At 56.4% G+C, this 27,191-nt stretch overlaps 6 protein-coding genes across 8 annotated transcripts in view; 3 read left to right on the top strand and 3 right to left on the bottom strand.

Annotated features, from left to right (window-relative positions):
- The window catches only part of samd14 (sterile alpha motif domain containing 14), a 3,767-nt gene extending 3,001 nt beyond the window's left edge, over window positions 1-766 (bottom strand). Inside the window, 1 exon segment of the mRNA XM_057015516.1 lies at window positions 1-766. This exon segment is cut by the window's left edge and continues 22 nt beyond it. Coding sequence (XP_056871496.1) covers window positions 1-30 — 30 coding nt within the window. The 5' untranslated portion in view covers window positions 31-766.
- An 858-nt stretch (window positions 767-1,624) lies between these two features.
- si:dkey-225f5.4 (uncharacterized) lies at window positions 1,625-4,196 on the top strand. Its single transcript, XM_057015144.1, has 9 exons — window positions 1,625-1,871; window positions 2,270-2,366; window positions 2,494-2,611; window positions 2,692-2,855; window positions 2,963-3,105; window positions 3,173-3,350; window positions 3,438-3,577; window positions 3,660-3,822; window positions 4,047-4,196. Exons 1-9 carry the CDS (start codon window positions 1,855-1,857, stop codon window positions 4,110-4,112), a joined length of 1,086 nt encoding a protein of 361 aa, XP_056871124.1. The 5' UTR covers window positions 1,625-1,854; the 3' UTR covers window positions 4,113-4,196.
- A 971-nt stretch (window positions 4,197-5,167) lies between these two features.
- Window positions 5,168-7,177, bottom strand: LOC130515108 (uncharacterized). Of its 2 annotated transcripts, none has more exons than XM_057015149.1 (2): window positions 7,043-7,177; window positions 5,168-6,218 (listed from the first exon to the last, which is right to left on the bottom strand). In XM_057015149.1, the coding sequence occupies exon 2, from the start codon at window positions 6,201-6,203 to the stop codon at window positions 5,274-5,276; it is 930 nt and encodes a 309-aa protein (XP_056871129.1). In that variant the 5' UTR covers window positions 6,204-6,218; window positions 7,043-7,177; the 3' UTR covers window positions 5,168-5,273. The 2 variants fall into 2 exon arrangements, with proteins under 2 accessions (XP_056871129.1, XP_056871128.1); XM_057015148.1 differs by lacking the exon at window positions 7,043-7,177 and adding an exon at window positions 6,853-6,995.
- A 100-nt stretch (window positions 7,178-7,277) lies between these two features.
- On the top strand, window positions 7,278-12,943 carry LOC130515123 (mediator of RNA polymerase II transcription subunit 15-like). Its single transcript, XM_057015177.1, is given in 19 exon segments — window positions 7,278-7,452; window positions 7,765-7,852; window positions 7,921-7,972; window positions 8,063-8,086; window positions 8,235-8,399; window positions 8,729-8,862; window positions 8,864-9,049; window positions 9,548-9,910; window positions 9,995-10,096; window positions 10,675-10,803; window positions 10,895-11,007; window positions 11,286-11,413; window positions 11,483-11,617; window positions 11,717-11,780; window positions 11,844-11,910; window positions 12,011-12,162; window positions 12,226-12,392; window positions 12,463-12,561; window positions 12,636-12,943. Coding segments are annotated over 19 exon segments (2,373 nt in total). The 5' UTR covers window positions 7,278-7,384; the 3' UTR covers window positions 12,773-12,943.
- Window positions 12,944-12,992: 49 nt separating this feature from the next.
- Window positions 12,993-15,605, bottom strand: thoc6 (THO complex 6). Its single transcript, XM_057015154.1, has 13 exons — window positions 15,458-15,605; window positions 14,992-15,083; window positions 14,846-14,910; window positions 14,606-14,709; window positions 14,503-14,540; window positions 14,395-14,443; window positions 14,252-14,323; window positions 14,068-14,170; window positions 13,945-13,994; window positions 13,755-13,817; window positions 13,572-13,682; window positions 13,227-13,355; window positions 12,993-13,141 (listed from the first exon to the last, which is right to left on the bottom strand). Exons 1-13 carry the CDS (start codon window positions 15,470-15,472, stop codon window positions 13,061-13,063), a joined length of 972 nt encoding a protein of 323 aa, XP_056871134.1. The 5' UTR covers window positions 15,473-15,605; the 3' UTR covers window positions 12,993-13,060.
- Window positions 15,606-17,193: 1,588 nt separating this feature from the next.
- On the top strand, window positions 17,194-26,133 carry si:dkey-89b17.4 (zinc finger protein 646). 2 transcript variants are annotated; one of them, XM_057015082.1, is made up of 5 exons: window positions 17,194-17,367; window positions 19,159-21,869; window positions 21,963-23,072; window positions 23,157-23,253; window positions 23,827-24,047. In XM_057015082.1, exons 2-4 carry the CDS (start codon window positions 19,351-19,353, stop codon window positions 23,233-23,235), a joined length of 3,708 nt encoding a protein of 1,235 aa, XP_056871062.1. In that variant the 5' UTR covers window positions 17,194-17,367; window positions 19,159-19,350; the 3' UTR covers window positions 23,236-23,253; window positions 23,827-24,047. The 2 variants fall into 2 exon arrangements, with proteins under 2 accessions (XP_056871062.1, XP_056871061.1); XM_057015081.1 differs by lacking the exon at window positions 23,157-23,253 and having other exon boundaries at window positions 23,828-26,133.
- Window positions 26,134-27,191: the final 1,058 nt, after the last annotated feature.

Here is a 27,191-nt window from a genome sequence, read left to right as displayed (position 1 = left end):
GTCAGCGGGGTCAGCGGGGTCGGCAGACATGACTCAGCAGTTACTGTTCACACCAAGGACACCATCGATTATTGGTGATCACTGCGACTGTTGGACACAAAGACAGAGTCTCAAGGAACAGAACCACATGACACCAGGCCCGGGTCTGGGGTGGGACCTGTTTGGCTCCACCAGTTTTGAGAACTTTGTCCTGGAGGAATCTGATTGGCTACCGTCACAACACCTGGCCTGATGACATCAGAGGGGGAGGAGCTTAACTTTGAACTGGTGCAGCTCCAGTTTACCAGAGGAGGAGATTAAACCAACAACCCAGAGAAACACACACACACACACACACATTATACATACACACACACACACACGCTCATACATACACACAGACGCTCACACATACACACACACACGCTCATACATACAAACAGACGCTCACACATACACAGACACTCATACATACACACACATGCACACACAGACACTCATACACACACACACATGCACACACAGACTCATACACACACACACATACACAAACAGACACTCATACATACACACACATACACACACAGACACTCATACACACACACACATGCACACACAGACTCATACACACACACACGTACACACAGACACTCATACATACACACACATACACACACAGACACTCATACATACACATACATACACACACAGACACTCATACATACACACACATGCACACACAGACACTCATACATACACACACATGCACGCACAGACACTCATACATACACACCACATGCACACACAGACACTCATACATACACACACATGCACGCACAGACACTCATACATACACACACATGCACACACAGACACTCATACATACACACACATGCACACACAGACACTCATACATACACACACACACTGACACTCATACATACACACACATCACACATGCACACACAGACACTCATACATACACACACAGACACTCATACATACACACATTCACACATACGCACTCTTACAGATGCACTCACACACAGACACTCATATATACACACAGACGCTCACACTGACACTCATGCACACACACACACTCATACATACACACAGACGCTCACACATACACACACAGACACTCATACATACACACAGATGCTCACACGTACACACACATGCACACACTGACACTCATACATACACACACACTGACACTCATACATACACACACATGCACACACAGACACTCCTACACACACACTGACACTCATACATACACACATTCACACATACGCACTCTTACAGATGCACTCACACACAGACAGACACACACATGCATACAGAGACACAGAAACACACACACAATGCTGAGAAGACGAGATCAGAAACCGTGTGATGAGGAAGGATGCTGACAGGAACAGATGGACTCACCTTCCTCTCTTCCTCTGTTGCTGTCATGGCACAGCGTCTTCTCGCTAGAAAAACTGCAACTCCCAGAGTTCCTCGGGGCACCTCTCGGTCCGCGTCGAGGGCAGACTGTTGTCAGAGACCTGTGGGTTCTGTAGTTCCCGTCACACTGAAGCGCTGCCCCGCCAACACTCAGCAGAACACCGCAGCCTGCCGGGGGAGACGGGGGAGGAGGGCCTGGGTGGGGGAGGAGGCGGTGTTTATCACACGCTGCTTTCAATTTATATTTATTTCCACAGCAGTAGTGTTGTTTTTGTTATTGACCATGACGAAGACTAACTGCGTAACTGTAGATGAACTCATCCTCTGAGTAACGGAGCGATTGCCGTAACTCTGTGACGTCATCACGGGGCGTCCAATGAGAGGCCTTGTTGTTGGCTCGCGGGCATTTCAAAAACAATAATGGCCGACGCCCGAGCGTGAGTATGGAGCCGCTTCTACCGTCAAACGACAACACGCACATTGTGAATATTGAGATAAACACTAACACGATGGTTCCATCTGTGCTGTGTAAACTACCGAAACACTCTGGACTTGGTCGTTCAGAACTGGAGGAGTTGTCTAGGAAGCTAGCTGTAGCTACTGTAGCTAACCGGTAGACAGGTAGCTCGGGAGAAAAATCTAAAGAAACCTTTATTATAAAGCTCTTTATTATTCAGCATTGCAGTTTGTTTTTACAGAGGTTTCAATAAGACATAAATGTAAATGATCTGCTGAGACCGTCGGCATAACCAGGACGATATCGGTGCAAACATGAGATAGATGTGCAGTAAAAGTGGCTTTTTCTGAGGTGTGCGTGTGCGTGTGCGTGCGTCAGTGTCCTGCAGGGATGTGATCCTGCTCTCCTGGATCCACATGCGGACCTGGAGCAGCCAGGCTCCTGTGAAGAAGCTGGGATGCTGCTGTATCTGATGGTATGGACGCACGGAGACAACCCCATTGCTTTTTATCTTTGATTGTGAACATTTTAAATTGGCACCTGTCTGAGCCTCTTATTTCAACAAACCGTTAGCTTCTGTGTGTGTGTGTGTGCACGTGTAGGACAGCCGTCGTGTCCAGAAGGTTCTGTGGCGTCAGCTGTTTGTTCTGGACTCTGTGATGTCTCTGGTGGAGGGTCTGGAGTCGGCCCAGCACCTGAGCGCCTGCCCCCCCCAACCAGGTGCAGTAGTGGTTGGTAGACACGCACACACGTGTCCAGGGTGTTTTGTTGAACCTTTCCCTCGATGCCGTGCGTGCTAGTGGCAGACGGGGGCGCCCGGAGCAGGTGGAAGGCCCTGAAGGCCGAGAGCAGGTCGGGGGGGGAGCAGGCGGAAGCTCTGCTCCAGTCTTTGCAGGACAGAATCCTTCAGATTGACAGCAGGAGGCACCGAGTCTCCCAGCTGATCCAGGACCTGAGCCACCAGGTGGGGCTTTGCTTTTTTGAACAATTTGCTGCTCTCGATGAATTTTGTCACCCTTCATTTTCGCCAACACCCACAATGCACTGCAAGCGCTCTCCTCACCCCCCCAGAAGCAGCAGTCGGCACAGATGAGGGAATCTTTCTGCAAGGCCCAGAATGCACTGCAGTCATGTGACCACCAGCTTGCCCAGCTCAGGGCACAATCGGAGGCGGCGCTCCGTCAGGTGACGGATCAGCAGCGGGTTCAGGACAGGTGAGTCTTGTGGGGAGGTCATGTGACCAGGGCTGCGCTTGTCTGACTGGTGCTGCTCACCTGTCAGGCTGCAGGTGCAGCTCTCTGTCCTGCAGGAGCTCATGCAGATCCACCTTCTGTCCATCGACCAATCTGAGCTGTGCATGGAGCTCAGGCCACGCCCCCCCTGTGCAGACCGGACCAGTGAGCTGGACCCCCTGAGGCTGTCAGTCACCTGGAGCCATGACGACCATTTCACCCTGCAGGTACCAAACAGCAGCTCATCCACGCATGTGGTCTTATAGCATGGTTGCCCTCCGTGCACCATCAGAGTGGGCGTGGCTTGTGTGCAGGTGAGTGATGTCACTGCCGGGCTGGTGGAGGACTGCGTGTCCGGGCGCCGCACCGAGCTGAGCACCGCTCTGCTGGAGGTGATGCAGCGCTACCTGAGTCAGTTCCAGCTGCTGTCGGAGATCCAGGGACTCAGGTCCAGGTGAGCGTCCACTTCCTGCCAGCCAGACCCGTCTCAGCTGCTTTGTCTTGTTTTGAGCTCGATGTTGTGCCCGTTTTCTCAGCTTTGCCATCGACTGGCGTCCTGCTCAGCGACTTCTGCTCTACCTGAAATCTGCGGCGCTGGTGTGTCACCTGGAGGTGGAGGAGGGGTACCCGAGCACCGGTCGAGCCCGCCTGGTGTCGGTGCAACGGAATGGACAGGCTGTGAATACATCAGGACTGAAGGTACCAGAACCAAGTGGATGATCTCAGGAACTCAGTGGAGTCAAATCAGAACCAACAGTGTTTGTTTGATGTGACTGAAGCCTGAATATACTCACTGTAGCTGAATAACTGTGTGTGTGTGTGTGTGTGTGTGCGTGTGTTGTGTGTGTGTGTGTGTGTGCGTGTGTGTGTGTGTGTGTGTGTGCGTGTGTGTGTGTGTGTGTGTGTGTGTGTGTGTGTTCCAGCCTCCCCACTCGGGCCCCAGTCTCACTGACTGGCTGGTGTTCCTCTGCAGTTGTCCTCTCCTCTAACGACCTCCTGCCCGGCCACTAGGTGGCAGTGTTTTCCCTTGTGTCTGTGAGTGTATGAATGTCAATAAAGTTTTCATTCTGCAACATGTTGAATTTTCACATATGCACAAGAAAAGACACTCAGAATCTGTGTTAATACAGTAACATAATTTCAGAGATAAAATAATTTGTATATGCGATTCCCTCCTGTGCTGTCTGCATGCTGCTCACTGTCCTCAGCTAGTCTGCTCATCTCCTCAGCTCACTGTTCACTAGTTGCTTTAAAGGTCTATAAGTTCACTAGTTGCAAGGTCATTTACCAAATCAAAACTACAAACGTTTCCTTGTTTTTCCAAATTCGTATATAATGACCTATAAATATTAGCGGCGATACCTTGGTCCAACAATGAGAGGAGACGGAGCCACAGGTGAGACCAGGAGTGAGCTTTACCTGAGCCTGTGGTGGACCCAGCGGTCCAGTGAGCGGGCTAGCTAGCCACCAGTGCTAACCCTGCCCCCATGGTCGTGGAGAGCGCCGCTTCGTCCTCGGCAGGAGCAGTGGCGTGGGAATCCTGCAGGTCACTCGTCCCCATCGGCTCCTCCGGTCTGCAGGAGGCCCCGGAGGTGAACACGACTGTGTCCTGAAGGAAGACGCTTTAGAGCCTGGTCCTTTCAGAGCTGCTCGGGTGACTCGGGGTTCGGGTCAGGCACTACGTGAGGCACCTCGACTGGTTGGGCCTTGAGCCAAGCCACCTGGTTGGGAGGGTGGAGCTCACCTGAGTGCCCGTCCTGGCTCCTCCCATCAGACTCAACAGCTCCGCCTCCTATTGCTTTGGTGATGGTGTGTCATGTTGTGGTGGGTTGTTCTGATAGACTGTTGGCATGGTAACCCCGGAGGTGCCACCGGTCCACGCAGCAATCCTGCCAGTCTCTGGACCCAGGTGTGACCTACCTGCCAGGTGGGTCACAGAGAAAACGAGGGGAACCGACGCCAGACTGCGTGGACCCAGTTGTGGGCAGACCTGGAGACGTCTGTCCAGGATCCGTTTAAAACAAACGTCACCACCAAGACTGAGTCAGTGCCACAGAAATCTGCTTTATTACTGTAAAATGACATTTCATCAGTTGTGTTTGAGCTCCGAGGCGCCGCAGAAGAACTTTGTGACGTCACTGACTCATGGATCAAAGGGGGAGGATCCTGTGAGCAGGATGAGGCTGGGCAGGTCCTCCCGCAGCTTGCTGAAGTACTGCTGGACCTGGCTGCTGCCGGCCGTAGCGCTGGTCAAAATACACCTCTAAATACTTGGAATAGTGATCCCTGATGGACGGGTCCATTTGGTAGAATCCCGAGGTCTCATCTATCAGGAAAGGCATCAGATCTTCCTGCCCGTAGGGGCACATCAGCTTGAGCCGACACTTGCTCCTGATCCTCTCCTCCTGCAGCCTGAACAGGGCGGCCATGTCGCTCTGGTACGTGCGCACCAGCCTCTCCACAGGATCCGAGGTTTGGAGCCCTCCCAGCCTGACCAGGTGGATCAGCATCTGCACGTGGAAGGCTGCCCCGTTCACCCAGACCTTCAGAGACTGAGTGGACACGTGCCCGTCGTGCACCATGGAGTTCTTCAGGCAGGTGATGGCGGCGCTCAGCTGGCGCTCCAGTTCTTTGATGTTGATCACCAGTTCATCCCTCTGCTTGATGAAGATCATGGTCCTCTTCAGACACTCATCGATCAGATCCCAGACTTTAGAGACCTTCTCCTCAGCAAACACACCTCTCAGAGCTTCCTGGGTGCTCTTGTTGGGTAGAATGGAGAAACTGGTGTCGATGAAGACGGCGACGGCCAGCGCTCCGAGGCCCGCCAGTTCAGGAACCGATGTCAACGTGGAAAAATTCTCCGTCAGCTTCTGGATCCAGTCTGCGGAGTCTTCAGATTCCTCCTTCCTCCTCTGCTGGTAGTGGTGCCTCAAGCTGTCTGTAGAGGAAGAACTGGTGAACTTCTCAAGGTTCTGGTTGACCCTGAAATCCTCAGCCTCTTCCAGGCTCTTCCTAAAGCCCTCCAGCTCCTCCTTCTCCATCCTCTCCATTTCTTCCTGGCTGGGCTGATTTCCCATCGTACTTGGGCTTTCCTGCAGAAACAAAAGAGCCTCCATCATGACCACGAAGCACCTTTGCTAGTTCCTGTTCTACACCTGCTGCAGGATCTCTCTTGTTTTGGACCTCAGCGTGCACACATCGACCTTCTGCTGTCACAGGTGTCCAACTACGGGAGTAGCTAAAGATGCTCAGGACGGCTCCACAGCACCCCCCCCCCCCCCCCCCACTCTCCTCCAGCTTTGGCTTCTTCTCTTCTTTGGACGAAGGCAGGTCCCCCTGGATGAGTCCCCGGTCCATCACAGGCTTATGTGACCATTTGTGGGTTTGCTACCTTGCTCAAGGGTACCTGGGCAGTGCCCTGAAGGTGTTCTGGCACCTTCCCCGTCTGCCCTGGGCTGGAGCAGGAAGGCTGCTCTTATATGTGCTGTCGATGCTAGTGTGGTTTGCTGATGCTAGCTCATTTAAACACTCGTTACCGTAGTGTTGCTTTGTAATTACCACATTTCCTCAGTTATTAATGCAGCTGCCCTGAAACTGGGTGGCGGAATCAATCAATCAATCAATCAATCAATCAATCAATCAATCATCAATCAATCAATCAATCAACCAACCAACCAACCACCAACCAACCAACCAACCAACCCACCCACTATGAACTATAATCACCTGCATCTTATAGAAGCGCTGCTGGTTCTGGCCTCGACCTTTGTCCTGAACAACATGATGGACCCACATCTACCTGCGCGTCTCTCCCGGCCCTCGCGGTGGCCCCGACACGCGCCCGTGCACAGCTACGTGTAACCGTCCCGGGGGGGTTAACAGAGGACACCGAGGACACGTGTAACATGACTCTTACCGATATTTGTTCAGGAATTTTCTGCCTCGCTCTCACGCGTGCACGAATCCGACCGACGTCCGTCAGATGGAAACTGAAAGTGAAATCAGATCAGACGGAAGTCGGCTGTGCCCCCCGCTGTGACCGTGAGGCGGCAGCACCGAGTTGAGGATTGAAGCAAGAAAAGAGAAAAGGAAGTTCTGCGGCTAAACTGGAGAATGCAGCGGGCGTGCAGCCCTCCGGCCGACAGGGGGCGATGGAGGCCGACACGCTGCAGCGCCCCTGGAGACCGGAAGGAGAAGGAGCGGAGAGACGCCACCAGCGTGCGGAGAAAAAGAGCCCTAAACCCGAATCTGCCCCACGATGGAGGTCCCGGGACCCGACAGCGACTGGAAGAGCCCCCAGTTCCGACAAAAAGTCGTCGCTCAAATGTGAGATTCTTCTTCGGTTGATCTTTGTTGTACCGTAATTATTTCTGCGCCATTCGAGTGAGCTAAGCTAACGATACAAAGAGACACAGCGAAATAACCCCAAGACAGTGAGCGCAGGCTAATTCCACCTTACTGACAATGTTAATGGGTTAATGTTTGGAGAGCAGAGAGTTCTGCTCGGGGGGACATTTGTCCTGCCTGTCCCCGATAACAAGGCTGAGGAGGTTCCGAAGGTCCAGAGTGCGTGTGTCTGTAGGAAAAGCCCTGTGAGAGGGGTGTGCAGAGGCGGTTCCTAATGAGTGTTTTGTGCAGTGAAGAGGCGATGAGGAAGGCAGGAACTGCACACAACAAGTCCAGCACCGACATGGAGAACCACGTCTTCATCAAAGCCAAATCCAGAGTAAGTCCTCAGGTGGGTTGGGAGCGATCAGGGCAGGATGTTCCCCAACACCTGTGCTCATCTTTCAGGATGAGTATCTGTCGCTGGTGGCGAGGTTGATCATCCACTTCCGAGACATCCGTGAGTATTTGGTCACCTGGAGGGCAGAACATTAGCAGCTGCTACAGGAGCAGGTCCCATAATAATCCCTGATGTTCACCATGTTCGCAGATAAGAAGACCCTTGGTGGTCCAGGTAGGTGCGCCTGGTCCTGGTTCTGGTCCTGGTCCCTGCTGGGCTCTCTGCTGCTTTCTGAGCTGTGCTGGATCCGGCACGACCACGGTGTTCATGAGTTCTGCATGTTGGCGCTGTGTAACGCTGTCTGTTGTCTACCTTCTGCTAGATCCCATGAATGCCCTGACTAACCTGACGGGGGCTGGAGGGGGCCCGGGTGCCATCGGCATGGGGCCTCGCCCCACCGGTGCTCCAGTGGGGGGCATGGGGGCCATGGGGCCGATGCAGATAGGTCAGCATGCCATGGCAGGGGTGGCTGGAAACCCGCAAGCCAGTGAGTGTGTATCCTCAGTGTGGTGTGTGTCTGCTGCCGCTGCACTTCCTGGGTGTCGCTGCACTTCCTGGGTGCCGCTGCACTTCCTGGGTGCCGCTGCACTTCCTGGGTGTCGCTGCACTTCCTGGGTGCCGCTGCACTTCCTGGGTGTCGCTGCACTTCCTGGGTGTCGCTGCACTTCCTGGGTGCCGCTGCACTTCCTGGGTGCCGCTGCACTTCCTGGGTGCCCAGGCGGCCTTCAGCCTCTGCTTCAGTGCATCGTGTCTTTGAGGGTCCGTGAACCTTGCTCGCTCCGCCCGTCTATCCTTCTCTTCTCCCTCCGTCTACAGTTGGGGGTCCGGGTCAGATGCCAGTGCAACAGATGGTGCAGGCAGCGGCCGTGGCGGCAGCTCAGCAGCAGCAGCAGCAGCAACAACAGCAGCAGCAACAGCAACAACAACAACAACAACAACAACAACAACAAGCAGCAGCAGCAGCAGCAGCAGCAGCAGTCCATCCAGTTCCAGCAGTTCCAGCAGGCTCAGCAGCAGAACGCTGCCATCCAGCAGCAGTTTCAGGCACAGCAGCAGCTTCGGGCGCAGCAGCTGCAGCACCATCAGAACCAGCAGCTCCAGCAGCAGCAGGCCCAGAACCAGCAGCAGCAGAACCAGGTATGCAGCAGCACCACTGTCTGTGGAGGTTCTGGGTGCTCCGGGTCCTGGTGATTCTGCTCGTTGAATCACAGCAGCCGGACTGTTGGAGCTCCATGAAGACCCTCATCCAGGAGGCTTCATCAGGTCTAGATGACTGTTGGGGAGTTCCAGGTTCTCTCCAGGAACCATTCGCACATTTGGAGCTCAGTGCGTTTAACAGTTTCAACAGTTTTAACTGTTGACAACACAGTACTGGTCTCTAACCGACCCCGTGGTGTCGGGAAGTTTCACCGACCTGTGGAACGCTGCTGACTGAAGCTCCACACGTGTTAAAGGTTCCTCAAGAGTACCTGAACTCCCCAACAGTCCGCTGTGATTGAACGAGCAGGAAGACTCCTGGCAGATCTGAGCGGTTTCATCTCTGGCTTCGTTTCCTGTGGAAAAGGAAGCGCGGTTCCTGTCGGTCCCCCAGGGATGGAAGCACCTCCATCCCACTGCTGCTCTCCTGTTCTGCAGATGCATCAGACCAGGGTGCAGCAGCAGCAGCAGCAGATGGTGCAGCTGCAGTTCCAGCAGCAGGCCCAGGCCCAGTCCATTCAGCACATGGTGCAGCAGCAGGTCCAGGCCCAGGCGCAGGCGCAGGCCCAGGCCCAGGCCCAGGCCCAGGCCCAGGCCCAGGCCCAGCCGGGTCAGATGCCAGCACACTCGCAGCAGCAGCAGCAGCAGCAGCAGCAGCAGCAGCAGCAGCAGCAGCAGCAGCAGGCTGGCATGGTGCTGCAGTCTCTGGCCGGGCAGATGGCCTCCACCCAGCATGTTCCCCTCAGCTCGCTGAACCAGCAGCAGCAGCAGCAGCACCAGCTGAAGCTCCAGGCCTTCCAGGTGAGTGTAGATGTTGACCGGCACCTCCACAGCGAGGTGGCAGAAGGCTGCTGTGACTCCAAGGGTGTGGTGTGTGTCTCACAGCAGGCCCGGGCCGTCCTGCAGCAGCAGGCGGCGCAGCAGGCCGCAGCACAAGCGCAGCTCACCGCCGCCGCCGCCGCCGCCGCCTCGGCCATACCTGGACAGGTGAGTGGTGCACAGAGGGACGGTCCAACCGCACCGACACATGACACGCGTCAACCGGAGGCCACCGTCCTCTAGGTGGGGCGGGGAAGACCTTCAAGCCTTCGGGCCTCAGCTCGGAGTATCCAGACAGCGTTCGAGGGTCCCTGGGCCGGGTCCCTGGGCCGGGTCCCTGAGCCGGGTCCCTGGGCCGGGTCCCTGGGCCGGGTCCCTGGCCGGGTCCCTGAGCCGGGTCCCTGGGCCGGGTCCCTGAGCCGGTCCCTCGGTCGTCCTCACTTTGGTCGTGTTCAGGTTGAATCCCGAAGGCGCGGGAGCCGCGTGGGGCAGTTTATTAGCCACTGGGGGGCCACAGACCCCCGATGAGGCTGATTCGTTGACACCAACGTGCACGAGGGTGCAAATTCATGCCAGACGGCAGGAGCCGAACTGGCCAGGTGGTCTGAGGGGCCCCGGCCCCGAGGAGGTGTCCGGTGGGTGGGGCCAGTGGGGCCTCAGGTGTGCTGCTCACACCTGCTGTGTCTGACCTGCCCCAGAGGTTTGGGTCTGGACCTTCTCCTGACTCTGTCGTTTGTCTTTGGAAGCTGGTTCGTCCTGGGATCCAGATTCCCGCCCGGATGCCCCGCGCCTCCCTCAACCCCTCCATCCCGCCCCCCAACGCCGCCGGTGCCGTTACTTCTGCGGTGGGTGGAGCTGCAGCTCTGACGCAGCAGGTAAATGTTCCGATTGGAGAAGGATCAGATCTTGTTTTCCTGGATCTCGATGGTACGAGTGGCTGAACCGATGGCGTTTGTCCCATCGCAGGTGCCGCAGCATTCGATGATGTCATCGCCCTCGCCCGTGCAGGCCTCGCAGTCCATGTTGCCGCCGCCGCAGCCGTCGCCGCAGCCTCCGGCGTCACAGCCCAACTCAGCCAGGTCCGACTCATGATTGACAGCGGAGTGGGCGGGGCAGGACACTCGGGGCTAAAACCCAGGCGGCTGCGCTTTGTAGCACCTGTGACATCACTTCCTGACTATTTTTAGGTTAAAGTTTGAATTAGAATTTCTTCGGGGGGGTCCAGGACTTACGACAAATGGAAATAAAATAAATGTGGCTCAGAGGACAAAAGGTCGTCTCCTGAGGAGAACAGGCCTCCTTGCCCCTAATCTCCTTTCCTTGCTTCCTCTGTCCTCGTGTCCTTTCCTGCGTGCAGCTCCGGTCCCACGCCGTCGCCCGGAGGGTTCCAGCCAAGCCCCTCCCCTCAGCCATCGCAGAGCCCTTCCAACGCCAGACCCGTTTCAAACTACAGCGTCCCGTCTCCAGGACCGCTCAACACCCCAGGTGCGCTGCGCTGGAGCCCCGCCCCCCCGCCAGGCTGTACCTAACCTGCTGTTGTCACCTGTGCTGCAGGGAACCCCAGCTCAGTCATGAGTCCCGCTGGGCCCACGTCTCTGGAGGACCAGCAGTACATGGAGAAGCTGAAACAGCTCTCCAAGTACATCGAACCGCTGCGCAGGATGATCAACAAGATCGACAAGAACGAGGGTAAGAGTCCGGAAGAGTCCGGAAGAGTCCGGAAGAGCCCGGAAGAGCCCGGAAGAGCCCGGAAGAGCGGGCCGCTGCTGACGCTGTGTTTCTGAACAGACAGGAAGAAGGACCTGAGCAAGATGAAGAGCCTGCTCAACATCCTGACCGATCCCACCACCAGGTAAGACGGGAGCGGCGTGCGCCCCCCAGAACCTCGGGCCTGACCGGTGCTGCTGGTCCACAGGTGTCCTCTGAAGACGCTGCAGAAGTGCGAGATCGCTCTGGAGAAGCTGAAGAACGACATGGCCGTGGTGAGAAGCCTCTCTTGTTCCTTCCTCCCGCGAGCCTGCTGAGAGGCCGCGGGCCCAGAACTCGGCTCCGGCGCCTGAAGAGGCCCGTTTGTGCTTTCAGCCCACCCCCCCCCCGGTGGCCACCAAGCAGCAGTACCTGTGTCAGCCCCTGCTGGACGCCGTCATGACCAACATCCGCTCGCCTGTTTTCAACCACTCGCTGTACCGGACCTTCGCCCCCGCCATGAGCGCCATTCACGGGCCGCCCATCAGGTACTGGGACAGGTGAGAGGGAGTGGCACAGCGAGGTTGGTGACCCAGCGTTCTGCCTGTCAGCAGCCCAAACATCTGCAGCCGGAAGAGGAAGCACGAGGATGAGGAGCGCCAGAGCATCCCCAACATCCTGCAGGGGGAGGTGGCTCGCCTCGACGCCAAGTTCCTGGTCAACCTGGACCCCTCCCACAGCAGCACCAACGGGACGGTTCACCTCATCTGTAAGCTGGGTCAGTCAGAACCCGCACTTCCTCGCCCGGGCGCCAGGGGGCAGCGTAACAGAACCGTTCTTGTCTTTAGATGATAAAAATCTTCCGAGCGTCCCGCCGCTGCTGCTCAGAGTTCCTGCTGATTACCCCGAGCAGAGCCCGTACTGGGCTGAGGACGGCGACCAGTACGGTGAGTGGGTGGCGTACAGTCGTGGTGGCCCCTCCCCGCCAGTAAAGCTAAGCAGTGCCCCCCCCTCCCAGCAGGAACCAACAGCTTCCTGCAGAAGGTCCACAGAACCATGACGTCCAAACTGCTGCAGCTGCCCGACAAACACTCGGTGACCGAGCTGCTCAACACGTGGGCCCAGAGCGTCCAACAGGCCTGTCGCTCGGCTGCCTGAAGCCCCGCCCACACCTGTCTTTGGTAGCCTCCGAGGAATTCTGGGTAAATGAGTCTGAATCATGGCAAATGCTTGTTTTTCCTGCGATTCCCAAATGCAGCACAAATTTGTGCTGCTGAAATTTGTACTTTGATTCCTTTTTTTTCTAATAAACCTTGATTCAACCTCTGACCCCGGCAGCTCTTCAGCTTTGATCAGCGTGTTTGAAATAAGGAACGGGTTTGTGAAAAATCAGAAACACTTTATTAGGTTGACAACGACTGGTACAAAGGGAGCAGCAAAGGTTTTTCAGAAGCTGAGCGAGAACGCTCTGTAGGACAGGTTGGTGAAGACGTCGATGTGGTGACTGCTGCCCCCTACGGTCAGCACCTGCAAACAGCAGCGGATCACCACGAGACCACGGGATCACCTGGATCACACCAGGTTGTGTGCTGTGAGGCGTTCACTGACTCACCCTGTGCTCCGTGCTGTTGGTGTTGAGCTGCAGTGAGTTGAGGCTCTTTGGTGTGCACGGAATCTCGGCTTTGATGTCTCCGCCCAGCAGACAGTGAGACACGAACGGGCCGTCCCCGATGGCCAGGATCTGCAGAGACCAGCTGAGAGTGACTGAAGGCATCGTTGGTGAGGCTAACCCCCCCCCCCCGTGATGCCTTCACTGTCAACGTCCTGTACAGTTGTCTCATGACGGAACATCAGTTTGAACCGAAATGCTTCAGGCTAACATTTGGTAGCGGAACATTCAGACAAACGAGGAGGAAACCTGGCTCCCGGGAGCAGGGCCCGGGCCGACCCAGCTCACCATGTCCTGGTGGAAGGCGGCCTGTCGCTGGCAGCCTGTCAGAGGGAAGACGGAGGTGGGCGACAGAGACCGGAGGTGCCACAGGGACAAGGACGGGCCGCCGCCGCACAACTGCAACCACAACACACGTTAGCGAGCGGCGCTACAGCACCCTCCATCAGTCCCGACCCGCCACGGTTCTACCATCCAGTCCGAGTCGGTCGCCAGGCAGCTGATCCACTTCCCGTACTGAGGTCGAGCGCAGCTCTGAAACGAGACGAGTCCTTCAGGACCTTTGTCGCCCAGCAGGGGGCAGCAAGCGCCGCGTCCTGCCGCTAAAACCTCAAAACTCAGCTGTTCCGTGAAAGGGGAGGGGCTTATGAGACCTCCTCACCTCGTACTTGTAGACCTCGATGCAGTGAACCGACTGGGCCGTCCGACTGTCTGCGGGACACAACACTGGTCACGAAACGCTCACTTCCTGTCTGAAGGAGGACCTGCAGGGGTGTCCACTCACCCCAGATCCTCACGGCGCCGTCTTCTCCGCCGGACAGGATCTCGGCCTCACGTTCTCGCACGCTCACACAGTGCACGTAGTCCGTGTGACCCTGCAAAACCGACTGGAGACGTGCGCGCGCAGCAGGTCAGGACGGGTGCGCGGTGGGCGGAGCTAACCCTAACCCTGGGAAGGAAGTACCAACCTTGAACGTTCCGTGTTCCAGGTCCAGGACGTGGATGTTGTTGTCTCCCGCTCCCACAATCAGACTGTTGTCCTGTGCAACAACCAGAGGTCACAGGTCACCACGCAGCACTCCAACACAACACATCCCAAAACTACACCCACCCTGGAGTTGAGGATCATGGAGTTGATCTCTGGGATCTCCAGGCTGGACCTGAAACGGGATCCAGTCAGCGTCAAAGATCAGGGGACAGGTGTCTTTAGGTGCCTCACCTGTAGTTTGGTCTCTTCGTCCACACAGACTTGACATGCTGCAGAAAAAACCTGAGTGAGTTTAGCAGTTCTCAGAGGAAGCTGTCGTCATGGCAACAGTCACCTTCTTGATGAGTTCGCTCCAGCTCCAGGAGCTGATCTCCCCGTTTCCTGCGCTCACCAGGTGAGTGTCGGTGGACAGCAGGCAGAAGACGGGACCTTCGTGAGCTGGAAGGCAGCAGCTTAGCTAAATTGCGTTGCTAAGGTGATGCTAACATGCAGGTTTCCCTAGATTACTTCCTCTTAACAGATCTTGAGTATTCAACAACAAACTGAACCTGAAGGTTTGTGTTCCATCGCTCACCTGTGAAGGTCAGAACCGGTTTGTGACTCAACCCAGTGGCGTCCGGACTCAGGGCTGCCGCCAGGCTGGAACAGTGATGGAGCGTCGTTACTGATGTGTTAATTAATTAATTAACCATTAATCCATCTAACCTGCTGCCGCCTCACCTGAAGAGGGCGATCTGCCCGTAGTTGTTTCCGGTCGCCAGAAATCGACCGCAGGGAGAAAAACTCTGAGAGAAGACGGACATGTGGAGGAGCTGCAGGGGGAGAGCGCGATCAGTGAGGCGGAGAACACGCGACAGCGCCACCTAGCGGCCGCAAACGCCGCCGCTCGCCATAGAATGGCCACGTTTTGAATCTAATAGGTTGTATTCAGCCCCAGATGTGTGTGTTTTTGCTGTCGGGATTAGCACTACAGCACAATCGGAGTTAAACACGTGATCAATGTTTGCATTTCCGTTTCACTCTGAAATAATAGCTGTTAAATTCTGCGAACGAGTTCCGACCGGATTCGGTCAGGAAAAAGAGAAACGATCGAGTGCAAATGTTTAAAGATCTGAATGTCTCCGATTTGAAACGGGACTTGACACAAATGAGGACAAAGACATTTCTGAAACGGTCGCGTTTTTACCTCAACGGGGCCCATGATAGCGCTGCTCGGCGACCCGAATATTGGCAAGTTTCAACAAAAGCCAACAACGCGCTGACTTCCGGCGAGGAGATATGGCGCCATGCGGCGCTGAGGATTCTGGGAAATGTAGTTACGGAGCATTCGCTGCTATTCAAGACACAGAAAAGCTAAAAAAAATGGGGGCGAAATGTCCTGTTAACCACTGATGAATAGACGATTATACTAGTGGATACTTTTTGGTTAAATTATCAAACAAATGGGTTTCTGGCCGAAGGCAGCTGGATAATATGTATATTATTATTATTATTATTATTGCTGTTAATCAAGTGTTAAAAGTGTTTTCTTTGATTGTGTATTTCGCAGATTGAGACTTTGCTCCTGGTTGTCGTTGTCTGAAGGGACGAATAAAGTTTCTGGAACTTGAACAGATTGTAGACATGTTTGGATTTCTTTTCCGATACTTTGACGGTCAGATGTTATTTAGTTGGTCGTTTATTCTCATTTCACAGAAAGAACGAATAAAAAATCAAATCACCCAGAAAACCTCCACAAGTGCATCCGAACCGCAGCACCGAAGCCAGTATTAGACCACAGAACTCCTCTTCTGGAGTTCAGCACCGGGTCCGAGGCGACAACAGTGGACCAAAGACCTGATGAAGGTGCACGACGGACCCTGGACCGGGAGCGGCGGCTCGGCTCACTTCGATCCGGATCAGATAAGCGGTGGCACAGCCCCTAGTGTGCGCGGCTCCCGGTCTTGGTCCTGATCCTGCTCCCTGTCCCGCTCCTGGTCCCTGTCCCGCTCCTGCTCCCTGTCCCGCTCCTGCTCCTGTCCCGGTCCTGCTCTCCCTGTCCCGGTCCTGCTCTTTGTCCCGGTCCCGCTCCCGGTCCTGCTCCTTGTCCCGGTCCCGCTCCTGGGCCTGCTCCCTGTCCCGCTCCTGGTCCTGCTCCCTCTCCCTGTCCCGCTCCTGGTCCTGCTCCCTGTCCCTGTCCCGGTCCCTCTCCCTGTCCGGTCCTGCTCCCTCTCCCGCTCCCAGTCCTGGTCCCTGTCCCTGTCCCGGTCCCTCTCCCTGTCCCGGTCCTGCTCCCTCTCCCGCTCCTGGTCCTGCTCCCTCTCCCTGTCCCGGTCCTGATCCCTGTCCCAGTCCCTCTCCCGCTCCTGGTCTTGCTCCCTGTCCCGGTCCCGCTCCCAGTCCTGCTCCCTCTCCCTGTCCCGCTCCCAGTCCTGCTCCCTGTCCCGGTCCTGCTCTTTGTCCCAGTCCCGCTCCTGCTCCTTGTCCCGCTCCTGGTCCTGCTCCCTCTCCCGCTCCCAGTCCTGCTCCTGTCCCTCTCCCGCTCCCAGTCCTGGTCCCTGTCCCGGTCCTGCTCCCTGTCCCGGTCCCTCTCCCTGTCCCAGTCCTGCTCCCTGTCCCGGTCCCTCTCCCTGTCCCGGTCCTGCTCCCTGTCCCGGTCCTGCTCCCTGTCCCGGTCCTGCTCCCTCTCCCTGTCCCGGTCCTGCTCCCTGTCCCGGTCCCTCTCCTGCTCCCAGTCCTGGTCCCTGTCCCGCTCCCGGTCCTGCTCCTCTCCCTGTCCCGGTCCCTCTCCCGCTCCCAGTCCTGCTCCCTGTCCCGGTCCTGCTCCCGGTCCTGCTCCTCTCCCGCTCCTGGTCCTGCTCCCGCTCCTGCTCCCTGTCCCGGTCCCTCTCCCGCTCCTGCTCCTGGTCCCGGTCCCGCTCTGACTGACGCTCCAGCCAGTGATGACGCGCGGCTGCGGGCAGGAAGTGCTGTCGGAGCGGCGCTCAGGAGAAAACAGGCGAGAAGCTGGAGTCGGAGCCAGAAACCCTTTTAGCCATGAATAAACCGTGAAGGGCCCCGCGTGTGCGTGTCAGGGCCGTGCACAGCTCACCCGCGGGCGCAGAGGCCATTTGAGGGGTGAGTGGAGCAGGAAGCCCGGAGATGGAGGTTCCATCAAAGGCGCCGCGCTGTTTGTCCACATCTTTGTGTAGCTGCGGGTTAGCTTCGCGCTGCTAGCGGCGATGCTAATCCGCGCCGATTCCGCCCACAGCGACACAAATTAATCTGTAAAACAGAATCGGCTCTTTTAAAGTGCGAGCAGGAATCAGCGTGTCAGACTTTGCGAATGTTTTGAGGTTAGAAACACATTTCTGCGCTTTCTGCCATCGCAGGCGCAGCTAACTAGCCAGCCGATGCTACCGTTAGCTGCGCCGTTCCCTCCGTAGCAGAGAAATATCCCCGCTGCGGTTTATTGTTGTTTGGGGGTTCTATTGATCCTTGGTGCCCTTTGTTGCGGGCAGCTCCAAAGATCCGTGGTTCTGTTCGCAATCCCGGTGCGAATCGTGCGCGTTTGAGGGGCTCCGAGCGATGCTAGTGGGTTAGCATGGGGGAAAATGGCGTGCTGCACGAAAGCCATTTTCCGATGGAAATGGGGTCTCGCTGAAAGTGGCTGATGGCTCCGGGGGTTGTCCCCGCACCGTGGGGCCACCGGCCCCGGCAGCCGCTCACCCCCCCGGCGGCCCCGCCACTGGACGCGCCTCCGCGCAGCTTTGGCCGCCCGGACCGGTGCTGTCGGGCGGCGAAACGCTGCGCTTTTGTCCCGATAAATTCATGCCGGAGACTGAAGCCGGCGGAGGGGGAACGAGCCAAGGTCAGCGGCCCCGCGGCGGCTCCTGCGCCCGGACACTGGTGGCGCGTCCCCCTGCACCCCCGTCTGGGGACACGAAGGTTCTCTTTCCGGGTTGGACCCCATCAAAAGGACACGCTGCTGGTTCGGGGGCGCCGGCCTGGACCGGCTCAGCGCGGTCCGGGTCCAGAACGGTTTCTGTCGTCACGTGAGCTTCATTGTTTACTTTTGCACCTCGACGGGTGTGAAGAGTTTTGATTGGCTGCTGGATTCTGATCACTTTCCACGGGATGAACTGGACCATCCTGAGACGTTGTTACTGCCTCGGCCCTTGAGCAAAGCTTCATCCTGGCATGTTGTCTCGTGCACAGTGAGGCCACGAGACTCCCAGGACGTGCACGTTATTGTGTTCTGCTGCGGCGTCAGAACCTGAGCGGTTCTGCTCCTCCACTAAAGGTTCTCATGTGTTGAAACAGCATCAAAGTTTAGAACCAGATCAGACACGAGCGAAAAGGCCGATTTATTCAGCATAAACAGTGAAGTGGGGGGGTGAGATTAAATGTCCTGCTGTAATCTGATAGATTACAGATTAGCCTGTTAAATCTGCTGCAGGCAGGAGCTCATTTTAATCGTGTGTGTGAGTGTGTGTGTGTGAGTGTGTGTGTGTGTGTGTGTGTGTGTGTGTGTGTGAGTGTCGGGCAGATAATACTATCTAACTGTATCTTTAACAGCTTTAGTTTACAATTATCTCATCTTTTAACAAATTCAAAGCTGTGGTTTAAGCAGGTTATGATAGAAAGAACCGAACGGACGAGGCAGCGGCGGCTGGAAACCCGCTTTTATTCTGGATCTGACCAGAGGTTCCTGTATCGGGTTCCACAGCTGCGGCCCCGGTGGAGCAGGATCTGAGGGTGGGGGTGGGGCCGTGGGAGGACCTGGCGATAGTAACCTGGACCGGTGCACGAACACGTGCCGAGTCATTGAGTCTGTGGTTGAGGGTGTCGGTTTGACCGCTGGTGATGGTGTCAAGCGGAGTTCTTGGGTCAGGGCAGACGTTCAACGCTCTCCTTTTGTCTCCACAGTGACGCCTCATTGGCCGGCGTGACCCCCGGAGGTCGGTCTGATCCCAACCCTTGGACGTGTCCGAGTTGATGGCTGCCAACTCTGCTAACCTCCAGCTAAGCTACGCGCTTTCTTCTTCTCCTCTAAAGGCACCTTTCATAACAGTGTTATGAATCGTGAAGCCCCCACCCACCACTTTGCTCTAGAGTACTATGGCAATGCATGATATGAGTCGTGCCAAGGGTTTCCCGTGTAAAGAGTGTGATATGGTTTGCCCGAGTACTCCAAGTCTTCTAGAACATATGAAAGCACATTATCAGCAGGAAGATAGCGGTCGATTCGAGTGTGAGCAGTGTGGTCGTATTTACAAGCACGCTGCTAGCTTAGCCAACCACAAGAAGTCTCATGAAGTGGGTTCTTTCCAGTGTCCCGTTTGTACGCGTACCCTCCCCAACTCGGTAGCTTTGAAGAACCACCTGCGTATCCACACGTTGTCCCCTAGCAGCGCCCACACCGAAGAAGAGAACGAAGAAGTCCCGGACGAGTCGGGCCAAGACGAGCGAGAATACAGCCTCGCCCAGGACCTCTCTGACGGGTTCGGCCGCTCCCACCTGAACCACAGTGGTATGGGACATAGCGTCCTCCAGAGCCACAACACCGACGACCAAGGCAAAAAGAGCTCCTCCGAGTCCGACGACGCCTGGGACAGACCCTTCAAGTGTGACCAGTGCGACAGAACCTACCGGCACCACGGGAGCCTGGTGAACCACAAGAAGTGCCACCAACAGGGAACTTTTAAGTGTTCTGTTTGTTTCAAGCAATTCAGCAACCTGGCTGCCCTAAATAGCCACGAGAGAACTCACTCGAAGTTCAAGAGCCCCGGGAGCTCCCTGGTGAGCAGCAGCAGCAGCACCCAGTCCTCGCAGGGTCAGGACGCAGCCTCCTGCTTCTGCCACCTCTGCCAGGTGGCGCTGCCCAACAAGGCCGACTTCCAGGAGCACATCCTGCTGCACAACTCTTCGTCCCCTTCTCTCGGCTTATCGCGCAGTTTTCCGGGCATCATGCCTCACAATTTAAGTGCGGTCCGTTCTCCGGCCTACACGCCGGCCCTGGGGGACCCTCTGCCCCTGCCCCCTCTGCCAAGTGACAAAAGAGGGCCCTATGACCCCATAATGGGCCCCCCCGTCAACAACCCCATCTACACCTGTGCCTACTGCGGCGCCGGACACCCAGATCTGGAGACTTTGAAAGTCCATTATTTGACTCATGACCCCCACCCGGCCTCCCACGGCCAGGATGCCTCCATCCTGAACTCCAATACGCTGCGTTCTGGCTCGCAGGGGTCGGTGTCCTCGCCCGCCGGCGGCCGCGTGCCCCAGGCCAACTCCCCCGATGATGGAGAACGGCGCTTTAAGTGTGGAGAATGTGGCAAAAGCTACCGACATGCAGGAAGCTTGGTCAACCACAAGCGCTGCCACCAGACGGGCCACTACCAGTGCACCATCTGCTGTAAGCAGTACCCCCACCTGGCGGCCCTCCACAGCCACCTGCGGAGCCACAAGGGCCGCTCCAGCAACCAGCATCTGGGGGGGGATGGAAACGACTGGTTGTCCTCAGAGCCACTGACTCTGGACTCCCAGCAGAGCTACGTCCAAGAGGGCAGCGGCGCCGCCACTCCCATCTCACTGCCGGGGAATCTGGGCGACGCGGCCCACTTTGTGTCGGACGGCGGCCACAGCAGCGGCCTGGACTCTCTAGAGTTCCACGATCGCTTCGATGGCAGCGCTCTTTCGCAGAGCAACGCCGCTCACCGCCAGGCTGACAGGCACGTGTGTGCCGACTGCGGGGAGATGTACGGAGACGTGTCGGGCATCAAGGCCCACCTGTGTCCTCGCCGTGGCCAACAGCCACAGCAGCAGCAGGGCAACATATCCAACGGCTTCATGGGCAACCTGAACTACCACAGCTCCGGCGGCTCCTCGCTCCCCTCCGGGAGCTCCGGCGCTCTGAAGGAAGGCAGCAGCCAACGGCAGTACTCGCAGAGCGGAGGCAAGCGAATGGGAAACAACGAGAAAGACGAGGACGACGGAGAGGTTTACCAGTGCTCGGTGTGTGGCAACCACTACGCCAGCCTCAGGGCCCTCAGGAGCCACCTGCGCAGCCACGCCAACAACCCCACAGGGCCGGGACCCTCCAACATGGAGCAGGACTGGAGGATGATCTGCGCCACATGTGGACAGAGCTTCTCCCGTAAGCAGGACCTCCTGAATCATCAGCTGGTCCACGGGCCCCAAAGGCCAGATGGCCAACAACAGGGGGTCGGGAACGCTTCCGCTAACGGCACCGACAAGATGGACGGACGCAACCACATTTGTGTGGACTGTGGCATGTTCTTCGCTGACCGGCACCACCTGATCACCCACCTGTGTCCCGGCAAGAATCGGGCCAGCTCGTTGAACAAGCAAGGTCTGAACGGTGCCAAAGGGATGTCGGGAGGAGACGGTGGCGGCGGGAGCCGTGGCGGCGGCGAGGGCCGCCAGCCGATGGTGGACCAGAGCGACAAGCCTCACAAGTGTGACCAGTGTGGGCGAGGCTACAGGCACCCCTGCTCCCTCCTCAACCACAAGAAGTCTCATAAAACGGGGGTGTTCCGGTGCCTGGTGTGCCAGAAACGCTACTACAACCTGCTGGCTCTCAAAAACCACCAAAGGACCCACTTTGACCTGAAGAGGTACCTTTCTGGGTGGCGACGTCAGACGCTGCGTCCAGGTTCTGGTTGTGTTTTCACAGTGTAACTTGTCTTTTATCTCCGTTCCCCTTTTAGGCACAAGTGCGAAGAATGTGGCAAAGCCTTCAAGATCCAAAAACAACTCATCAACCACCTCCGTCTCCACGAGGAGCAACGGGCCAAAGGTCTCGTCCGGAGTGGCCCCAGTGCGTCCCGCTTCCAGCAGCCGGGCCCCTCCCAGCTGCAGACCATGAGGGGGGAGTCCTCCAAGGGCCAGGTCATGGGCATGAAGTACATCCACCAGGGCTTCAAGAAGCCCTACTCCTCCGCCGGCACCTCCAGGCCGCAGAAATTTGACCCGGCTGAAAGTGGACGCAGACCTTTTTCCTGTGAAGAATGTGGGAAAACGTACCGACACGCAGGCAGCTTGGCCAATCACAAGAACCTTCACAAAATTGGCGAGTACCACTGTAACGTCTGCAACTCCACGTACCCCAACCGGCTGGCCATGAAGAACCACCTGCGGCTCCACTTTGCCCAAAAAAAGCACAACTGCCAAGAATGTGGCAAAGGTTTCCGCACCCAGCGGCAGCTAGCTACCCACACCACAGCCGGCCTGTGCAAGGGGCCGCAGGGCCCCGGGGCCCCCATGGACTTTGAATGCGACGGCTGCTGTGAAGGTTTTGCCACCGCCGATGAGCTGGCGGCCCACGACTGCCCCGCCCAGCATCTGCCTTCTTCATCCTCCACCAACAGCTCCACCAACATCAGCCTGGAGAGGAGCTCGGTGGACCTGGACTCTGACGAGAGGCCCTACGCCTGCGACCTGTGCAGCTGCACCTACAAGCACGCCAGCTCCCTGCTCAACCACAAGCACACCCACAAGACGGGCAACTTCAGGTGCAACTTCTGCAACAAGCCCTACACCAACTACATGGCCCTGCGGAACCACATGAGGATCCACACCCAGCGGAAGAAGCACATCTGTCACACGTGTGGAAAAGCCTTTCGGCTGGCCCGCTTCCTCCGGAACCACCAGAAGGTCCACGAGGAGGGCGCCACCCCCTACGGCTGCCCCACCTGCGGCAAGAGTTTCCAGGGGAGGTCCGGTCTGGCCAGGCACCGCTGTGGGGAGAACCAGGTAGGCATGGAAGTCAGGAGGAAGGCCAGTGACCCCACGGCAGAGGGAGAAGAGTGCCGGTACACGTGAGTCCTCCTCAGTTGTTTCTACATCTTGAACGTTGGCAAACGCAGTGGAGATAAATTTAGCTTTTTACATGTCTATTACAGGTATATGATCTCCAATCCGGCTTCCTTGGGACCATACGCGTGCCGGAATTCGGATTTTTCTGAAGTTTGGACAAATTGAATTAGTGGAGAGACCAGATAAGTCACCCCTGTTTGCTTTCAGTTAGCATTTAACACACACTTGAGTTTCTAGGCTGCGTGTTGGCAAACGTTAACCTTTCCATGTTCCACAGACTTTACCAAGCCTATTAGCAAGTATTTGTGTGATCTGTTTAAAACGGGTTCGATCGTAGTTTTTGTACCCAGTTGGGACAGGAAATGCAGTCATGTGACTGGCTGATGCAGGTTTCCAACTTGGCTAAGGGACAGGGAGGGTTAGCAAGCGTTAGCTAGCAGCACCTCCAGACAGATGTGATTGAGCGCTGGGTTTTTGGCTGTGAGATTCAGGTTGTGGTTTGTCTCGTGTGCTGTGCAGATCCCCCGTTCCCCACCTCACCCCCCCCCCAACACAACCCACCCCCCCTCCCCCCACGCAGCCAGCACCCCTTAGCAATCCTGTCTGTGTTCAAGCTATAAGCCGGATTTCAGATCATATACCTGTATATGAGAGGAAAGGGCGGATGATGTTCTTCTGGATGAACTCCACTAGAGTGGTGAAGCCCCCCCCGCTCAACTTTGACCCTTCACCGCTCTTGTTGTGTGTCTCTGCACAGGTGTGACCAGTGTGGCCGCTCCTACCGCCACGCCAGCTCCCTCCTCAACCACAAGAACACACACACTGTCGGCATCTACCACTGCGCCGTCTGTCTCAAGACCTACTCCAACCTGCTGGCCCTGAAGAACCATCGCCGCATTCACTCTGAGATACGGCGCCACCGTTGCCACGACTGCGGCAAGGCCTTCCGTGTCTCCTCGCAGCTCTACAACCACAGACGTGTCCACCAGAAGCAGCGGGAGCTGACCTGCAGGTCCTGCCAACGGGCCTTCCCCACCCACGCCAGCTTCAGACTTCACATGGAGATCACGCACGGACAGGCGCCTCTGCCCCGTCAGCCCAGACCCCAGCAGCCACAAGCAGGGAGCTCCCAGGAGCTGGGCTGGGGGTCCGGCCTGGATCTGACCTTGATGCAAGAGCAGGGCCTTCACCCCAGCAGGCTGGCCAAAGGTCGCGGTCAGGGAGGCGGCGCCGAGGCCCTGAAGCCGCACGTGTGTGAGCAGTGTGGCCGCTCCTACCGCCACGCCAGCTCCCTCCTCAACCACAAGAACAGCCACAAGACCGGCACCTTCTTCTGCAACTCCTGCCAGAAGGAGTTCCCAAACCTGATGTCACTGAAGAACCACCGGCGGATCCACACCGAGCCCAAACGGTACCAGTGTCCCGACTGCGGCAAATCGTTCCGGGTGTCCACGCAGCTGATCTGCCACCGCCGCATCCACACCAAAGAGAAGCCCTTCTCCTGCCCCCAGTGCGACAAGCGCTTCTCCTCCAAGTCCAACCTCCGGCACCACATGAAGGTGCACTGGAGCGGCTCCACGGCGCCACCCACCTTCCTGGGCGTGCCCAGCGGCGCCTTCCTATAGGCGGCGGGACGCGCGTGGACGGGGGGGGCATGAGGGGAGCCGCCGGTTCCTTCCCCTCCTCACCCTCTTCCCATTTTCCATGTGTGGTTGGAGTGTGTGAAGGAACACACGGACAAACGCCACACACACACACACACACACACACACACACACCACACACACACACACACACACACACACACACGGGCACCGGCCTGGCTGAGTCGGGCCGTGTGACCGGAGACAGGCGGACACGCTGTGGTCCTCGCTGAAGGGACGCAGCTGATGGGGGACCAACCGCAGCGTGTTCCCACGGCGACCGTGGTCACGCGCCCTGATGCAGCGCGTTCCCACGGCGACCGTGGTCACGCGCCCTGACGCTTGTGGGAGCCGTGTGTCCGGGTGTGGACGCCCGGTCCAGATGTTCGCCCTTCCTGCCCAGACGCCGGCGGTCCGACCCAGGCTTCCGCCGTTTCCAGAGGTTCTCCTTCTCCGGTTCTCCTTCCACAGTTCTGGAGGACAGAAGCAGAACTGGACCTGATGGGAGACGGGACGGGAGCTGGAAATGATGCTTTTTGGTCCCACCTGGTCACATGGTCTGGGTCACATGACCGCTCTTCAGTTAAAGCCCTGGTGGCATCTGTGTGTGAGGGAGTCACTTCCTGTTTGGACCCGAGCGTCTGATGGTGCAGGACGATGAGCCGGTTCTGACTGGACTGAGCACAGAACCGCTTTTATAAGAGACAACGTATCATTGTAGTCATGCATTTATTTATAATCTTCTTCTTCTTCTTCTTAACACTTGTATTGGCTGGCGCTAGTCTGTAGGATGTGACTTTAGAGCCGTGTTGATGTTTCCTGAAGCCCCGCCCCTCCGCCTACCCACAATCCCTCTGTTCTGGTGACCTGACGGACCGGAAGGATTCACAGACCTGAAAAAAGAAAGTCTATTCTGCCTTTTGTCACATGATTTAGGGGGGGATCATCTTCCCAGCATCCCTTTCTTCCATAGTCATGTGACTCCACACACTTCCTGTTTCTCCAGCTCATGACAAAGCGGCGGCGGCGTTCTCACCTTTGAACCTTGTTCTGTTCCCTCTGACGGCGACCTCCTGTATTTATTGTTGTCATTTCTCTTTGAATGCGTTTTGCGAGCGTTTGGACGCCAGCGTGCGCGTTGGTGGGCGTCCGACGGAGCTCTGGTGCTAGTTTAAAACGTGGAGCGTGAAGAATGGTCACGTGCTGCTGAGACCCAGAGAAGCTGAACATCTCCGCCTGTGTGTCACGTAGTCGTAGCAGGAAGTGTAACCGTGTTTCCTTTAACTCGTCTCCACGTGTGTAACGCATACTCTCCACTTTTATAAACCATGTTTTGATAATTTGTTTCTTAACAGAAGAACTTGTCCATATTCTATAACCTTTACTGCTGAGTACTGAAAATAAATAGCTCAAAACCAAACTCAGTGTTCTGACTCCTCCAGCCAATCACAGGCCTCAACACAGGCCCCGCCCACAAAGCGTGATGCGGGCTGAGCTCTCCTCGCTTCTCCTCGGGTCCAGAAGTGGAGGAAACCACCTTCAACAAGTTCTGCTGCGCTGGTTTTCTGATTTTTAAAGTTGCGTCATCCCTGGTGGCGCTAATGGCTAGCATTAGCTTTGATATCAGAAACGTGCTAACGTTAGCCTCTCTGTTTCTCACAGAAGTCCTGAATTAGGTTTTGCTTCTGTTGAAATGTGGCGTCTCGCTGAGCTTCAGGTGACCAGGAAGGTCCCGGACCTCTTCAGAACCTCTTCTGGACCCCTTCAGAACCTCTTCTGGACCCCTTCAGAACCTCTTCAGACGCTCCTTTATGAGCTTTTCTTCTTCTTCAACCTTTGATGGATGAAACCTTTTGAAAAAAGCTTCTAAGCAGAAGAAAAATATACTTTTAAATGAAAACTGACACTAAATGTTCAAATTTTAAGTGTGTTTTTAGAAAATATTTTTATTTTAATGAAATTAAAAAATCACAGTTGGTTTGTGGCTCCTGAATTTGCTGTAAGAACTTTTATTCCGATGTTTTTGTTTATTTAACAGACTGAAAAAAAGAAATGAACTTTTCTGAGTGAAAACTGAGCAGTGGGAGGAGCTTGTGTCAGGAGGCCGTCCTGATTGGTTGCTCAGTAGATCAAAGCCAGTTTATAACGAAGGTTCCCGTGTTTTCAGGAACAGGAAGTGGTGATGATGATGGTGGTGGTGATGAAGATGATGAAGGTGGTGGTGATGATGAAGATGGTGGTGATGATGATGAAGATGATGGTGTTTATCTTACCAGTTCAGCCAGCAGCGAGATGCCAGACGTTCACCTGTGGTCAGTGTGGTTGCTCTTAACACCATGCTAGCCCACTGATCCCTGTGTGTGTGTGTGTGTGTGTGTGTGTGTGTGTGTGTGTGTGTGTGTGTGGTGTCTCCCCACCACTTCCTGTTGTGTATTCTGGGGTTTATTCCCTTGTGGGCCTTGAACGCCCCCAGTGGGC

Source organism: Takifugu flavidus, chromosome 18, assembly GCF_003711565.1.
Source record: "Takifugu flavidus isolate HTHZ2018 chromosome 18, ASM371156v2, whole genome shotgun sequence".
Taxonomy (NCBI): Eukaryota; Metazoa; Chordata; class Actinopteri; order Tetraodontiformes; family Tetraodontidae; genus Takifugu; species Takifugu flavidus.
This window is presented reverse-complemented; position numbering and strand designations above follow the sequence as displayed.

Bases quoted from the DNA above. Each gene is read 5' to 3' on its own strand.
- si:dkey-89b17.4 (XM_057015081.1), top strand. From the start codon at position 19,351: ATGGCAATGCATGATATGAGTCGTGCCAAGGGTTTCCCGTGTAAAGAG. The intron at 21,870-21,962 runs GTACCTTTCTGG...TTCCCCTTTTAG, and splicing joins ACCCACTTTGACCTGAAGAG to GCACAAGTGCGAAGAATGTG. The intron at 23,073-23,827 runs GTGAGTCCTCCT...GTCTCTGCACAG, and splicing joins GGAGAAGAGTGCCGGTACAC to GTGTGACCAGTGTGGCCGCT.
- thoc6 (XM_057015154.1), bottom strand. The intron at 14,444-14,502 runs GTGAGGCACCTA...ATCCCGTTTCAG, and splicing joins ACGAAGAGACCAAACTACAG to GTCCAGCCTGGAGATCCCAG. The intron at 14,171-14,251 runs GTTGGTACTTCC...GCACGTCTCCAG, and splicing joins TGGAACACGGAACGTTCAAG to TCGGTTTTGCAGGGTCACAC.
- LOC130515108 (XM_057015148.1), bottom strand. From the start codon at position 6,921: ATGTGGGTCCATCATGTTGTTCAGGACAAAGGTCGAGGCCAGAACCAG. The intron at 6,219-6,852 runs GTGATTATAGTT...TTGTTTCTGCAG, and splicing joins AGCGCTTCTATAAGATGCAG to GAAAGCCCAAGTACGATGGG.
- si:dkey-225f5.4 (XM_057015144.1), top strand. The intron at 3,106-3,172 runs GTGAGTCTTGTG...CTCACCTGTCAG, and splicing joins CAGCAGCGGGTTCAGGACAG to GCTGCAGGTGCAGCTCTCTG. The intron at 3,578-3,659 runs GTGAGCGTCCAC...CCGTTTTCTCAG, and splicing joins ATCCAGGGACTCAGGTCCAG to CTTTGCCATCGACTGGCGTC.